We start from the raw sequence: 16,183 nt of genomic DNA, 5'->3' as shown, positions 1-16,183 counted from the left end.
CTGAGGTGGGGACGAGAAAGAGCGTAATTTCGGGTCGGCTGGGTGGGAGAAAGAGCAAGGAATTTGGGCGGGTGTTTGTTTGTTTGTTTGTTTGTTTGTGTGTTTGGCACCCGCCCTGTGGAATGCCTCCCAGCAGATGTCAAGGCAATAAGCAACTATTTTACTTTTAGAAGACAACTGAAGGCGGCCCTGTTTAGGGAAGTTTTTAATGTTTGATGCTATACTGTTTGTAATGTTTGGTTGGAAGCCGCCCAGAGTGGCTGGGGAAACCTAGCCAGATGGGCGGGGTATAAATATTATTATTATTATTATTATTATTATTATTATTATTATTATCCCACTTTCTCATACATGGCGTGCTAGACTGAAGGCAAGGCATGGGAGCAGCAAAAGATTTGCTCAATGGTGATTTAAACTGGACGAGGACCCCAGGCCTGTTTTCTCAGAGCCCCTCTGAATGAAACTGCTTGGGGAACAGGGAAAGATGCACAACTTGGAAGAGACGCTGCATACCCAGAAACAGCAGCTGTGCTTGATGCAATCGTTTCTGAAGCAATCTGAGTGACCAGGCCTGTCCAGACACCTTGCTCAAGCCGCTTGCGAAAGCTGCCGCAAGAAGAAGCCGTGGCTGAACTTTTGGCATGCTTACATACATGGAAATGTATGGATTTTAGGGGAAGGGCGATGGCTGAGCGGTAGAGCATTTGCTCCACACACAGAAGGTCCCAGGTTTGATCCCTGGCATCTCCAGACCCTGCCTGAAACCCCTAAAAAGCTGTTGCTAGGCATAAAATCATAGAACTGTGGAGTTGGAAGGGACCCTGAGGGTCATCTAGTCCAACCCCCTGCAATGCAGGAATCTGAACGCAAGCATCCATGACAGAGGGCTAAAATCTACTGTTGTCCGTCGTCGTCCCCGAGCAGGGTGTGCCATACTGTTCTCAGCTACCTCATTCAGTGGCAATAAGTTGCCTGTTCTCACCAGCAAGATCCGCACACCCTGTGGAGGTGCTTTGAGCTATCAGCAAGGCCGTTTCACACTCTGTTCTCCCTTACCATCCCAACTTCTGTCTAGGGCTCCACCTACACTGTCACATCTACCATATCGTGGGAAGGCAGCAAGCACGAACTGAGCTCAGCAGCCATTCTCACTGCAAAATGCATTGTGCTTAAATAAATAAATAAACTAATGAATTAGAATCATAGAATAGAATCATAGAATCGTAGAGTTGGAAGAGACCACAAGGGCCATCCAGTCCAACCCCCTGCCGAGCAGGAAACACCATCAAAGCATTCTTGACATATACCTGTCAAGCCTCTGCTTAAAGACCTCCAAAGAAGGCGACTCCACCACACTCCTTGGTAGCAAATTCCACTGCCGAACAGCTCTTACTGTCAGGAAGTTCTTGCTAATGTTTAGGTGGAATCTTCTTTCTTGTAGTTTGAATCCATTGCTCCGTGTCCGCTTCTCTGGAGCAGCAGAAAACAACCTTTCTCCCTCCTCTATATGACATCCTCTTATATATTTGAACATGGCTATCATATCACCCCTCAACCTTCTCTTCTCCAGGCTAAACATGCCCAGCTCCCTAAGCCGTTCCTCATAAGGCATCATTTCCAGGCCTTTGACCATTTTGGTTGCCCTCTTCTGGACACGTTCCAGCTTGTCAGTATCCTTCTTGAACTGTGGTGCCCAGTGCTGGACACAGTACTCCAGGTGAGGTCTGACCAGAGCAGAATACAGTGGTACTATTTTTTTTTAAATAATTTTTATTAATTTTTAGAAAAAGAAAACACATACAAAATATACAACATAAACTCTGTCCCTTCATTTTCCCTCCACCCACAAGCCCACCTCTGCCACCACTGAGACCCATGGGTATTGGGGAACAAAGGGGTCCATTTTAAGCTGGGTTTGACCTCCCCCCTCCTTCCTCCCCCCTCATCCCCCCCCCTGCCACTGAGATGCTATACTCCTATCCCTTGATCTAGATGCTATACTCCTATGGATGCAGCCCAGAATTGCATTGGCTTTTTTAGCTGCTGCATCACACTGCTGACTCATGTCAAGTTTGTGGTCTACCAGGACTCCTAGATCCTTTTCACATGTACTGCTCTCAAGCCAGGTGTCCCTCATCCTGTATTTGTGCCTTTCATATTTTTTTTGCCCAAGTGTAGTACTTTACATTTCTCCTTGTTAAAATTCATCTTGTTTGCTTTGGCCCAGTTGTCTAATCTGTTAAGGTCATTTTGAAGTGTGATCCTGTCCTCTGGGGTATTAGCCACCCCTCCCAATTTGGTGTTGTCTGCAAACTTGCTCAGGATGCCCTCAAGCCCATCATCCAAGTCATTGATAAAGATGTTGAATAAGACTGGGCCCAAGACAGAACCCTGTGGCACCCCACTAGTCACTACTCTCCAGGATGAGGAGGAGCCATTGATGAGCACCCTTTGGGTCCGGTCAGCCAGCCAGTTACAAATTCACTGAATGGTAACATTGTCTTGCCCGCATTTTACCAGCTTCTTTACAAGAATATCATGGGGCACCTTGTCAAAGGCCTTGCTGAAATCAAGATAGGCTACATCCACAGCATTCCCTTCATCTACCAGGCTTGTAATTCTGTCAAAAAATGAGATCAGATTAGTCTGACATGACTTATTTTTCAGAAACCCATGCTGACTTTTAGTGATCACAGAGTTTCTTTCTAGGTACTCAAAAGGGTAAACAAGAACAACAACAAGCAACATAACACTTTCATTTTTTCAATACTTTTACCTTTAATTGAACATATGGGGGGAAAATTTATACAGCTGAAAACGCTTGGCAGCATTACGATAAATTCAACAGTGTAAATATGTTTTGGTGGATGTAATAATGGAATATTTAGTGGTTTGGTTTATGTAAAATATGCATGGATTTATGTTACGCAAAATGAACCAAATAATAATAATAATAATAATAATAATAATAATAATAATTTTATTATGTATTTATTTATACCCCGCCCATCTGGCTGGGTTTCCCCAGCCACTCTGGGCGGCTTCCAACAAAACATTAAAATACAATATTCTATTAAACATTGAAAGCTTCCCTAAACAGGGCTGCCTTCAGATGTCTCCTAAAAGTCTGGTAGAAGAAGGGAAGTCATTGATATTTTCAGGTTGTTTAAATGAATATTCTAAATTGCAAAACAGAAAATTTAATAATAATGTGTGTGTGTGTGTGTGTGTGTGTGTGTGTGTGTGTGTGTGACTTATATGCAATGTTAAAATGCAAGTGAATATACAAAAGAGTAAACAAAAGCAACAACAAGCAAGATAACACTTTTGATTTTTAAAATACTTTGGGGGGGGGGGGCAGAGGCATTACTATCCGTTAGCAGACCCGTAAAACAAAACACAGCTTTTCTGAGATTATTTGGTTTGTTTAAATGTGCTAGTTGCTTGAAAGGGTTGGGTGAATGAAAAGACCTCACTTCTTGCAGTGAGGGAACTGCCAGAAGGCTCTCAGACTGTACCTCAGTGTCTGGGCTGAACGATGGGAGTGGAGACACTCCTTCAGGTATATGCCAGGTTTAGCTTAGTATACCTGTCAGAAAAGGGATGCGGGTTGCGCTGTTGGTTAAACCACAGAGCCTAGGGCTTGCTGATCAGAAGGTCGGTGGTTCGAATCCCCATGACGGGGTGAGCTCCCGTTGTTCGGTCCCAGCTCCTGCCAACCCAGCAGTTCGTAAGCACGTCAAAGTGCAAATAGATAAATAAGTACTGCTCCGGCAGGAAGGTAAACGGCGTTTCCGTGCACTGCTCTGGTTCGCCAGAAGCGGCTCAGTCATGCTGGCCACATGACCCGAAAGCTGTATGCCGGCTCCCTTGGCCAGTAAAGCGATATGAGCGCCACAACCCCAGAGTCGTCCATGACTGGACCTAATGATCAGGGGTCCCTTTACCTTTACCTGTCAGAATCAGGTATACCTGTCAGATCCCTTCTGGTCAACCACCCAAGAGCATTGTCCCCCCACTCTTGTCTGTACAGCTCCCTTCCTATTGCTGGACAGCTCCCCTCTCACCCCCCAGGACATGGGATTCAGCCCAGCCTCAGAGTTGGTGGGAATGGGATCCTGCAAATTCCATCATCCACCGAAGGAGACAGTTTGAGTCCTGAAGCCTCCATTGCCTATACCTTCCTCTAAGTTCATAAGATTGCTGAAGGTTGGAATAGGACAGTTGCCAACTGTTTTTCTCACAACTTGTGAGAAAAGTTCATCTTATGTAAGAGGGCGATGAGAGATGCCGGCCATGGACATCCAAAATGCAGCTGTGCATGTGACTACAAGAAGAAGGGTGTTAACAATCTCACCCGGGAATGAATATAAGCACAAAAATCCTACAGAGACAGGTAATGTGCTCAGAATGTGGTGGCAGAAACGTGTTCTGCTAGTAATACGAGGGGTGTAGGGCACTTTTCAGCTCAGAAAAGGAGGGGTAAGTGCTTAAATCAACAGTAGCAAAAACATCTAGACACCCAAAGGAAAACAGAAACCACATCAGCAGTGTTAACGTAATGGCAGGGAGTATAATGCACAGTTCCAGAAGAAACTTCATCATATGTGAAACTTCAGGTCCCCTTTGCAAAGAGATAGTCAAAAGAACAACAATGTCCCAACATGGACTTCACCTTCCTTTGACTCACCTCTGAAAAGACCCATAACTTGAGATACACTGCTGGGACAATCCTGACCCCTCTCTCTGCAGTTGTTGACATATTTGTTGTTTATTGTTTCTTTGTGAAATGAGGATCGAGTAAAACTTATTTAAAACAACAGCAGCGACAGTGTCCCAGCACCTCATTCTGGAATCTATGAACATTTGTGCTGCCTGGGTGTTTGCCCCTCACACAGCCACAACGACCAGCCCGCTTCAGAAAGGACAGCTCCCACGATTCTCTAGGGGAAGGCCATGTGCTTGGAATTGCTTCCAACCCAAGAGCTTGCCGTACCATTAGACAGTGACAGGCAATTGCCTCAGATGGTTCGTTCTGAGAGGGCAAAAGATTGTTGCCTTTTCACTGGCAGGGAGGAAGAGAGGAGGTGCTTGTGGGATTTTCTACCTCAGAGGTGTGAGTGTGTGTGTGTGTGGAGTGTGCAAATCTCTCAACCTATGTTTCTCTCTGTTTCTCATTTTCCCCCCGTCTTAAAATAATGTTACCAGACATCCCCATTTCCTGGGGACAGTCCCCGGATTTACAAATCATTTCCAGTGTGGTGTAGTGGTTAAGAGCGGTAGACTCATAATCTGGGGAATCGGGTTCGCGTCTCCGCTCCTCCACATGCAGCTGCTGGGTGACATTGGGCAAGTCACACTTCTCTGAAGTCTCTCAGCCCCACTCACCTCACAGAGTGTTTGTTGTGGGAGAGGAAGGGAAAGGAGATTGTTAGCCGCTTTGAGACTCCTTAGGGTAGTGATATAGCGGGATATCAAATCCAAACTCTTCTTCTACTTCTACTATCATTCCGACTGAAGTTGAAAAGTATCCCCGGATTCATTGAAAAAACTCTTCTAGTAGGTAACCTTATCTTAAAGTCGTGCCTCGTTTTCACATGCTCAGTGGTTGTGAAAGAAAAGAAAAGTCTTCATGAAAATTCATCTACACTTTGCAAAGCATCCCTTGCGATTAGGTAAAGGTAAAGGGACCCCTGACCATTAGGTCCAGTCGTGACCGACTCTGGGGTTGCGGTGCTCATCTCTCATTATTGGCCGAGGGAGCCGGCGTATAGCTTCCAGGTCATGTGGCCAGCATGACAAAGCCACTTCTGGCGAACCAGAGCAGCAAATGGAAACGCCGTTTACCTTCCCGCTGTTGCGGTTCCTATTTATCTACTTGCATTTTGACGTGCTTTCAAACTGCTAGGTTGGCAGGAGCTGGGACCGAGCAACGGGAGCTCACCCCGTCACAGGGATTCAAACCGCTGACCTTCTGATCAGCAAGCCCTAGGCGCAGTGGTTTAACCCACAGCGCCACCTGGGTAATTTATGCATTTTTCTCTCACATATGCGTCATTTGTGCACACTGCTTGGCTGGAGAACTGCACTGCACAATTCATAGGGGTGCAAATATTGAAGGGTGGCTGTGGTTTGGTTCGCACATTGTCTCGGAAAGTGTGACTTGGGCATGTCTGCCTTTAAATGTGAACTGAACTGAATTTCCTCCTCGCACCTCTTCATGCCGCTCCTTTGAACTTGTTCTTGTTGCTGGCAAAAGAATCATGCTCTCAGGCTCACATGGGTCCCTTCAAGCAAAACAATACTTGCAAGGAACATTTTTAATGTTTTAATTGGGAATTGTAGATAGACAAACAGAAACATACACAATCTTTTTTTAGTGCACCAGCAGTCTGTTCGCAGGAGACGTCGTTTCTACAGTATTATAATAACTGTATTTTTGAAGACTAGTGGTGTAGACATAGGCAAAACAATTTTGAGAAAGTTTTTTCTTTCTTTAAAGCTCTGGACATGTCTAAGAGCTTGTGAAGGATTGCAATCTGGGAAGGAAAAACAACTCCCTTGCACGGTTGTGCTGGTGAGAGCCTGCGATATAGGCTAACCCTATGTAGTAATCTGTGTTTAAACAAGGGGTGGGTAACAACCTCCAGTTCATGGGCCAGCCTTGGCCTGTTAGGGTGGGGGATTTGGCCCATAAGGGTATTTTAAATAAACCATGCCTACCTTCGCCTCCAATGAGGGGGTGACGCCAGCTGATGGGACAGGGTTTGATCCTGCGTTGACTGCACGGACCGGTTTCACAGCTGAGCACTTGTTGGTGCAGTCAAACTGGGCAGGATTTAGTTCCCCGCTCATCAACCGGCCAGTGGGGGTTAGGTTTGGTGTGACATTCCTGTTCTTCTGCTGGGAACAGGCACGCACAGTCAAAGCTCGGTGTGGGGCTGTTTGAAAGCCCTTTTGCAAACAGCCCTGACCTGTAAAGCAGGTCAGTATTATTATCATTTCCATGTTGCCAATCAGCAGGGGCACCGACATTGGGCTCCACATTGTGGTTTCGGTGTGCGCCCCGCGGTGCCATAATAATGTTGTGACGTGACGAGATGCCAGAACACGTGCACTGTGCCTATCATGATGGCATGACGTGACGTCATGATGTCACATCATGCCATGCTGTCATGATGGCACAGTGCTCGTGTTTTGCTGCTGTGGCAGTGACTGGACGGGGGCCTCTGCCTCCGCACGCCACCCCCCACAACCACCTACTGCCTTACCTCTAGTGCTCAGGCCCCGCCACTGCCACGGCGGGTGGTGTGCAGAGGCGGCCACAGAGGTGGCGGGCAGCAGTCGTGGCAGGGGGTGGAGGCCTGGCACCCACAGAAAAAAAATGTGGGGCCCCCTAGAGATGGTGCCAGCCAGAGAGTGCTAGAGAATAGGGACCTGATTATTCCAAGTTCCACATTCCGCATTCCTAGCCGAGGCCACATTTGAACCAGAAAGTTTTGCGGCTCTTTCAGCCTGATCCTACGCATGTTTAGGCTACTCGAAAGAAAGTCCCAATGAATTGAATGGGGTTTGCTTTCAAGAAAGCATGCCTGGGATTGCAGCCTTAACTACTGTGCTATGTCATGAAATCTGATCACCTTGTGAGGTTCTAAGAAGTTCTCCCAAAATCTTTTGTTTGGGGAAAAGTAGCTTGCAAATCCCACACAAAAGGACGGACGGACGGACACTTGTGTGATATGCAGCACTTCAGGAACTGCACACCAGGGGGCAGCACCAAACCAACTCACTGTCATGTCAATGTTAGGGCAGCGGCCATAACTCGGCAGGAAAACATCTGCAGGTGGTCCGGATATCAATTACTTTTGGCCGTGAAGCGGTTTTGATCTCTGTCAATAAATAAAATAAATAGGATCGGGACTGGCTGCCAGAAGCCCTGCGGAGCCACGGCCAGTGGCTGGAGAGAGAAGCGAGGCGGACGAGCAGCAGTTTCCTGTATCTGTAGGAAACTTGACAGATCACTTCTGGTATGGAGATAATAAACGAGCTGGTTTGTGGCAGTTTAGTGGGCTAATTTGTAGGCCAGAAGCTAAGGCAGAGATATAAACCGGGAGCGACATTGTAGATATGAAAGGACGGCATGGCGTCCATTACGAGAAACAGGGCCTTGGCTGTTTGGATGCGGAAGGAGACATGCGCAAGAGGAGCCAGTCACTGAGTGGGTCAGTATCCTTACAGGGCAGGCAGGTTCTGTGTCTCACAAGAGGTAGGCAAGCAGCATGGTCAAGACAGTGCCCACACAGACCAAGGGGAGGCGGGGTGCCCCAGAGAAGCCGCCGTTGCAGTAGTCGGTGTTGCAGCAGGAGTAGGTGACGCGGAAAGGGTTGTTGGAGTAGCTGATTCTGTCCAGGCCGCTGCACTTCCTGGCGGAGACGCAGCCCTTCCCGTAGATGGATTCGTGGACTTTATAATCTGCAAGGAGCAAGCAGGTGCAAAGTTACAAGGGCTGCAGCTCAGTGGCAGAACACCTGCCTTGCAAGCAGAAGGCTGCGGGTTCAATCCCCGGCATCTCCAGGTTGGAGGAGAGTCCTGCCTGAAATCCCAGAAAGCTGCCGCCGGTCTGTGTAGGCAGTGCTGAGCTAGATGGACCAGTTGTCTCACTCAATATAAGACAAAACAAAACAAACAAATTTCTTCCAGTAGCACCTTAGAGACCAGCTAAGCTTGTCATTGGTATGAGCTTTCGTGTGCATCTGAAGAAGTGTGCATTCACACGATAGCTCATACCAATGACAAACTTAGTTTGTCTCTAAGGTGCTACTGGAAGGATTTTATTTTTTTTGGACTACGGCAGAACAACATGGCTACCTACCTGTCAATATAAGACAGTACCTATATTCCTACAGAGGTTGAGGATCAGCAGGATGTGCCAGGGCTGATAGATACTGATGATCATAATGGGAGCACATAGGCATGTTAAGCCTGTTGTAGCCAGAAATGTCACTGTGAGAGACGAAGCCCGGGGTGGTGGTGGTGGTGGGAATGAGATCATTGCACGGCACCCAGAATGCAAGCACAGGTCTTGCCTAATCCCCATCTTTAAAAAGGGATTTCACAGAGGCTGGCTCAGAAAAGGGGATTTAGACACAAGACAGCGCTCTCTCTATGAACTCCAGCAGCAGAGGCAGTATATATACTGTATGGTAGTTACTGGGGAACACAGAGGCAGTGGCATAGCATGGGCTGCCAGCGCCCGGGGCAGGCAAACCACCGACACTGCTGAAGTGTTCCCTCCTCTGGAGCCAGCTTGAATGCCCGCCCACACAGGGCAGAGTTCGATCGGCTGATGCGGCCCTTGACGGGTAAATTCCCCCGATGCCTGCAGAGAGGCTGCACTGGGATCGCCCCTTGCCCGCCTCCCTCCTTCCTTGCCCATTCGCCATGGGCCTGGACTGCTTCCGCAACCGTGCGGGGAGAGCAGCATGCCGAGCAAGAAAGCAAGCACCTCCACAGTTGCTGGCCCCTGCCAGAGACAACAAGACCAGGCCAGACTCTGGGACCCAGGGACCCCCGGCAGCAGGCAGGGAAGGACAGGGAGCCGGGGAGAGGGCCTGCTAGGACGTGCCTGGGCGGTGGCCATGCCTCTCTCCTGCCTCCTGCCTCCGCCTCCTGCCAGTCTGCCAACTGGGGTAGACATTTGGACTGGCCTGCAGGGTACCCATGAAGCCCCACGCCACCTCCGGGCAGGCCACGGCTGCAATGAGCTTCCTGGCTGGAGGCTGAAGGGAGGGAAGCCCATCCCTGGGACAGTGGCACTAACCTGAATGTCCTCTGATGGTGCTGCAGCTCTCTCCTTCATTGCAGGTCACGCTCATCTCTGAGGTTGGACAGGGTCGGTCGAAGTCGCATTTGTAGCAATGGAGCCCCATTCGTGGCTCGGTGATGTTTTGGCCCAGGGCTAAAGTGAGGAAAGAGGGAGAATCATGCTGTGACCCTGCCTTTCATGTGTGGAGAAACCTTCGTGGCCCCAGCACATGCCTTCAGGGTCTGGGTTCCTTAGAACAAAGGTTGTGGGGGAGGGTGCTCCTGCCTTTGTGATGTTTGGCTCGATCTACACAGAGATGCGAGCTTGCAAACCGCTTTGAGGTTCTTTTCGCGTGGCACCTACGTTTTGTGAAATGAAGAAGTGAAACCCAGTGCTGAGCTCAAAGCACTGACCATCCCAACCAGCTTCCCCTTTAAGTTTCCCCTTGGATTCTGCCCAGAGAGGAAGTCGAGCCTCTACAGACACATCTGTACCACAGATTTTAATATTGGGGAGGGGGAACTGTAATTCTGTAAGGCTCATAACAGCAACAAGCAAAAAAAAAAAAAATCGAAGCCTCCTTCTTGGTTTCCCCAGAAACTCCTGTTTGGCCATAGTGGGAAACAAGATGAGATAGACAGAATCTGATCTCATCCAGAATCTGATCTCATCCGGGGACCCAACAGGTCTCTCTCTTCATCCCCATCTAGGCCTTTATTTGGGTACAAATGAAGAGAGATCAACAGTGTTTGGGTGCAAATGAAGAGAGATCAACAGTGTTCTTTAGCCCCACTCGGGAGCTCTTCAAGTTCAAACGCCCCCATTTGTGCAGAGCTTGCACACCTAAAAACTGAAGGTCACCCCAGGTCTTCCTCCCTGCTAGATCTGGGATACCCCATTCACCCCGATGACAGGATTGTGCGCCCGGGAGAAGCAACGTCATCTCTTTTCATACTCGAAACCTGACTACGCAGATGTCAGGGGTGGGGCCCTTGGGAATGACCTCGGCTGACCCCACACGTACACACCTTGGTTTTCTTTAGCACCCGAAGGAGTGCTTGAGCAAGATTCTTGTGCTCTGAGATCTCCCTGGGGAGGGACGAGTTAAATCACACTGCCACTCACCTCACCCTGACGCCTGCCTGCCGGTTCTTTTTGGGCGACTTCCTTGTGGTTGTGCAATTTGTATATGTCTGGGCTGAAGTGCTTGTTCTTTGAAGCTACTTAGCTTCTTTTTAAAAAACCAACCCCTTCTCTTTATCTGTCCCTCTCTCTCAAGGTAGGGGGCACAGGAAAGGCACTCAGGGCTCCTCAGAGGGCAGAGTGCTGAAGATCCAACCCTCCGGCACGATCTTGCTGAAGAACACAGTGCACTTCGAATCTTCCCACATTGGAAAGGCCAGACCTGCCCTCCTCCACCCCCTCAATATTCAGGGGACCTGGCTCCTTGCCCCCAGATACTGAGGGGACCCCAAGCCCCCAATGTGGTAGTGGCCCAAAGGGCCATAATGAATGTGATAATGTGAACCCCTATAAATCCTTGGTTATGTTTCTAATAGAGAGGTTATGGTAACCCGCTGCTTTAAGAAACTGATGATTTGGCAAGATGCCGTCCCCCCCACTGGGACAGAAGGACGGCTAATACATCAATCACAAAGATACAGCTCATAAGCTGGAACATAAGTTGGTACATGGTACAAATGGCTACACGTAACACAGGTTCCCAACATGCATACTAACACAATGTAACAGGTCACGGTGAGAACCAGAGTTTAGTTAGCAATGCTTATTGCGCATGCGTATTGAACATGAAATGAGATAATGATGCACACGATTGGTTAAAATTGAAATCCTTTGTTTAAAATGTTATAAATACCCCTGCCCGCACCCAACACACACAGAGACCCACACAAAGTTCTCCAACTTGGGTCCCCAGCTGCTGTCGGACTGCACTCCCCATCAACCCTAGCTAGCAGGACCAGTGGTATTTCTAAATTTGCATTTGCTAACGGTCATGCGCAAATATGTGTCCTCATCTGGGGTGATGCGTTTTCTCTCTTTCCTCGATGCTCCCGGGGGGGGGGGAATCACCCTCCCCAAGAGGGTGGTGGTGAGATCAGATTGAGGAGCGTTGCAATTGAAAAAGTGGAAGGCAGGGAAAGTGCAAAACTCCCCTCTCTTGTCTGAGGCTTCTAGCATTCATGTCATAGCCACTTTATCATACAAAAGGAGCCGAACAATAAAAATACAAAAGGTTCCGGTTTCCGCCGGCAGGAATGGCGGACCTGTTTTCCATCCCTCTGACCTTCGTAAGGAATTTGGCGGTTGCTAGGGGAGTAAATGGCAACCCCCTATCCTCTCCGGGGGTTACGGAGAGGGGCCGCTGGCCCGCGATGCCCCCAGACCCACTCCGACTGTTTATGGAGTGGGGGGAGCTTGGGCTGAAAAGCACTTACGAGGGCCAGGACTCCCGGACGCTAATCTGCATGGCGGGGATTTCCATGGTTAAAGAAGATAATTAGGCTTAAATCTATGGACATACTTCAGAAGGAGGGGAAGAAGCGCTGTTTACTGCTGAGAAATCTATGCTGCTGAGGGAGAGGAGTTAAAGGCTGTATATCATCTGGAAGAAGGATTGATGGGGACGGAGCGATAAGGGAATTGAGTTTTTTTTTATTTTTATTCATATGAGTTACTTCGTACCTTCCCAGACGCGATGTCCTGGCTTGTTTGGAGTGAAAGAGAAGCAAAAGACTGTGTGAGTTGAACTTTATAAACTGTTGTTACTGAGCATATTTTTTAAAGATGTGGAGTTGCCGATGAGAAAAGCCCCCCCCCCTAGTCGGACGGAAGGAGTCCTGGACGCGTTCGGAGGATTTATGAGCTGTGACGCACTTTGAATTGGAGCAGCGACCTGAAGCTAAGTTCAGCTATAGGGCAAGGAGATCCATTAATTTACCAAGAGTTTATGGTTTGATGTTTGGGTCTTCTGCCTGGAAAAGCTGTAAATTTTATAAAGATCGTTAATCTTCATGGCTATGAGAGAAAACGAAAGTGATTTGAGCTTTTTAAGATGGCGCTGCTTCGACGCAACAGGGAGCTCCAGACTAAGAAGATTTATGGGGAGGCTGGACTGATTAACCCACACAGGAGAAAGAACATTTGTGAAACCTTGTTTGATATTTATCTCAGCAGCTGGGAAACAATCGGTTGAAAGTGGAAAACATCTATGTGACTGTAAGGGGAAGATCTGGATTATTATGAACTTGGAGGACGATTTGAACTTTAGAAAAAAGACGGCAGTGGACGGTTGCGAGGAATCCCCAATTTCTTGAAGCATGGGAACCCAAATAAAAAATTCTTTAGACGATTTGGCATAACATTCGGTTTGATTGATATATATATGTGTATAATTTGAAATAATGAATGTGATATAATTGGTTTTAATTGGAAAATTAATAAAATATATTTTTTTAAAAAAAAGAAGAGGCTGCTGGATCAGGCCAGAGGCTCATTTTTGCACAGTATCCTTTTCTGACAGTGGTTAACCAGATGTCCATTGGAAGCCAGCAAGCAGGATCTGAGCCCAAGAAGAGCCCTCTCCCCTCCTCTGGTTTCCAGAAGCTGCTATTCAGAAGCATTCAGAGCACAGCCATCATGGCAAGTAGCCATCAATAGCCTTAGAATCATAGAATCATAGAGTTGGAAGAGACCACAAGGGCCATCCAGTCCAACCCCCTGCCAAGCAGGAAACACCATCAAAGCATCCTTGACATATGCCTGTCAAGCCTCTGCTTAAAGACCTCCAAAGAAGGAGACTCCACCACACTTCTTGGCAGCAAATTCCACTGTTGAACAGCTCTTACTGTCAGGGAGTTCTTCCTAATGTTTAGGTGGAAGCTTCTTTCTTGTAGTTTGAATCCATTGCTCCGTGTCCGCTTCTCTGGAGCAGCAGAAAACAACCTTTCACCCTCCTCTATAAATTTGTCCCATCCTCTTTTAAGGAGAGGGAAGCAGCAGACTCACTCCAGCCAGGCAACAGTTCAAGGACTCTCTTAAACCAGATCTCCAGGGAGAAATATTCCTGCACACATTTTCTATAGGTCCTTCGGATGTTCGCAATGACTTGGAGGGGGGTGGAAGACATGCTCGTGGTTGACATGGCCAGAGGGCCAAAGTGGGTTTAGGTGCCGAAATCCCAAAGGAGCAGAAAAGACTATTTATGTATGTATGCGACCACGGGCTGCACAGATGTTACTGGCCCAAAGATGGAAAGAAGGTAAAGTTCCTACCATAGAAGAATGGCAGGTGAAGTTGATGGACTATGCTGAAATGGCTAAAATGACTGGAAGAGTCAGAAATCAGGAATACCAAAATTTTAATAAGGGATGGAGAAAAATTATAACGTATCTTAAAGACCACTGTGAACAGTTAAAATTGTTAGTAGGATTGGAATATCACTTGTACTTTAAGGTTGACTCTGAGCATAAAGGAAGAAGTAAAGGGTTTGGATTGTCATAAAAGATGCGGGAGGAACTGGTTAATAATAGGACCCACATAGGGGAGGATGGAAGTCCAGGAGATTCCTTGGAATCTTGCTTTATGCTTTATGTCTGAAAAATTTTAAGCTGAAAAATCAAATATTTTTTTTAAAAAAGTGGGCTGAGCAACATATGTAAATACATATATTTATAGATTCATAGGAAGTGAGGGCTGGGCTGGAAGTGAGAGCTGGACCATAAAGAAGGCTGATCACCGAAGAATGGATGCTTTTGAATTATGGTGCTGGAGGAGACTCTTGAGAGTCCCATGGACTGCAAGAAGATCAAACCTATCCATTCTGAAGGAAATCAACCCTGGGTGCTCACTGGAAGGACAGATTGTGAAGCTGAGGCTCCAATACTTTGGCCACTTCATGAGAAGAGAAGAATCCTTGGAAAAGACCCTGATGCTGGGAAAGATTGAGGGCAGAAGGAGAAGGGGACGACAGAGGACGAGGTGGTTGGACAGTGTTCTCAAAGCTACCAACATGAGTTTGACCAAACTGCGGGAGGCAGTGGAAGACTGGAGTGCCTGGCGTGCTATGGGGTCACGAAGAGTTGGACACAACTAAACGACTAAACAACAACAACAACAACAACAGGACTGTGGAGTTGGAAGGGACCACAAGGATCATCTAGTCTAACCCCCTGAGATGCAGGAATCTTTTGCCAAAACTGAACCATTATTGTGCAGTAGGCTAGTCTCTGCACACTCTCACATCCCCGTCTTTATCTCCCATCCAGGCAAGCAGAAAGCATGATCAGAGCCCAGCCACTCAAGAAGAGTGAGTACCAGGGTTAGCGAGGGGGTGTCAAGCTGTGGTCTGGGAAGAGGACCAGTTAGAGAGGCTAACTGCCTTTGCGCACACACACACACACACACCGATCCTAAGGTTCCCCCTAAATGACCTGCCAACCTTGCAGTTCACAGACCCTCATTGGAAATAAGCAATGCCCACAGCTGCAGTCGGGTGTGCAAGTCTGGTCCAAGCACATTCCACCTCCCCGTGCTTCTTACCTATTTGCAAGATGGATGCTGTGATAAGCAAGGCAGCGGCAGCTCTCCCGGCCATAGCCCCGAAATATTCACAACGGAGGCAACTGGAAGGCAGACAGGTAGAAAACGACACCTCTTGGGGAGCTGCGAAAAATGCCAGCCACAGATCTGTTGCTACACGGGCTGGAGCTGAATCATGACAGCCCTATATATTGCAGCGGCAGTCCTCTGTCACAACCTCAGTGTCTTCAAGCTGACAGTGGGTGGAGGTTAGTTTATTGTGCCAGACACACCCCTTGCATCTTGGTGTTGAGTTCTGCAGTGGCCAAGCAAGCATGTGATGAGACACCCTCTCTCAGCAGGTGTGCATCACATGAGCCTTGGAGAGATTTTTTTTTTTTTGCCAACCTCAAGTAATTTATTTATTTATTTTGCATGTTCTGGATTGTTTTCCAACTTCTGCTTTTCTTTTGTGCTATTTTAAGCTGCTTTTAATTAACAACGTGCAGAGCACTCCCCGTCTTGTGAAACCGTCACGGTTTGCCAGAGTTTCCATGCTCATCTCGAGTTTTGGTATGGACAGGGATTTAAGTATGCACGGGTGTGAATTATTTATGTCTTTTAAAAAAGTTTTTATTTATACATTTCAAATTTATACATTTCATTAGTTTTACAATCATTTTAACATTTCAAAGCTTGACTTTCTTCCCCCTCTTTCTGGGGTCCTCTATCTATCTATCTATCTATCTATCTCTTCTGCATATCCAAATTCATTTAATTTGCTCATTTAATTATCTTCTTTAAATTATCTACTTTAATATATATATACTCTTATGAAAC

At 47.4% G+C, this 16,183-nt stretch overlaps 1 protein-coding gene across 1 annotated transcript; it reads right to left on the bottom strand.

The window, feature by feature from the left end:
• Window positions 1–6,286: 6,286 nt before the first annotated feature.
• Window positions 6,287–15,657, bottom strand: LOC118076127 (sperm acrosome membrane-associated protein 4-like). The gene is made up of 3 exons (XM_035098716.2): window positions 15,365–15,657; window positions 9,821–9,958; window positions 6,287–8,472 (listed from the first exon to the last, which is right to left on the bottom strand). The coding sequence occupies exons 1-3, from the start codon at window positions 15,417–15,419 to the stop codon at window positions 8,258–8,260; spliced, it is 408 nt and encodes a 135-aa protein (XP_034954607.1). The 5' UTR covers window positions 15,420–15,657; the 3' UTR covers window positions 6,287–8,257.
• Between the last annotated feature and the right edge of the window lie 526 nt (window positions 15,658–16,183).

Source organism: Zootoca vivipara, chromosome 2 (genome assembly GCF_963506605.1).
Source record: "Zootoca vivipara chromosome 2, rZooViv1.1, whole genome shotgun sequence".
Taxonomy (NCBI): Eukaryota; Metazoa; Chordata; class Lepidosauria; order Squamata; family Lacertidae; genus Zootoca; species Zootoca vivipara.
This window is presented reverse-complemented; position numbering and strand designations above follow the sequence as displayed.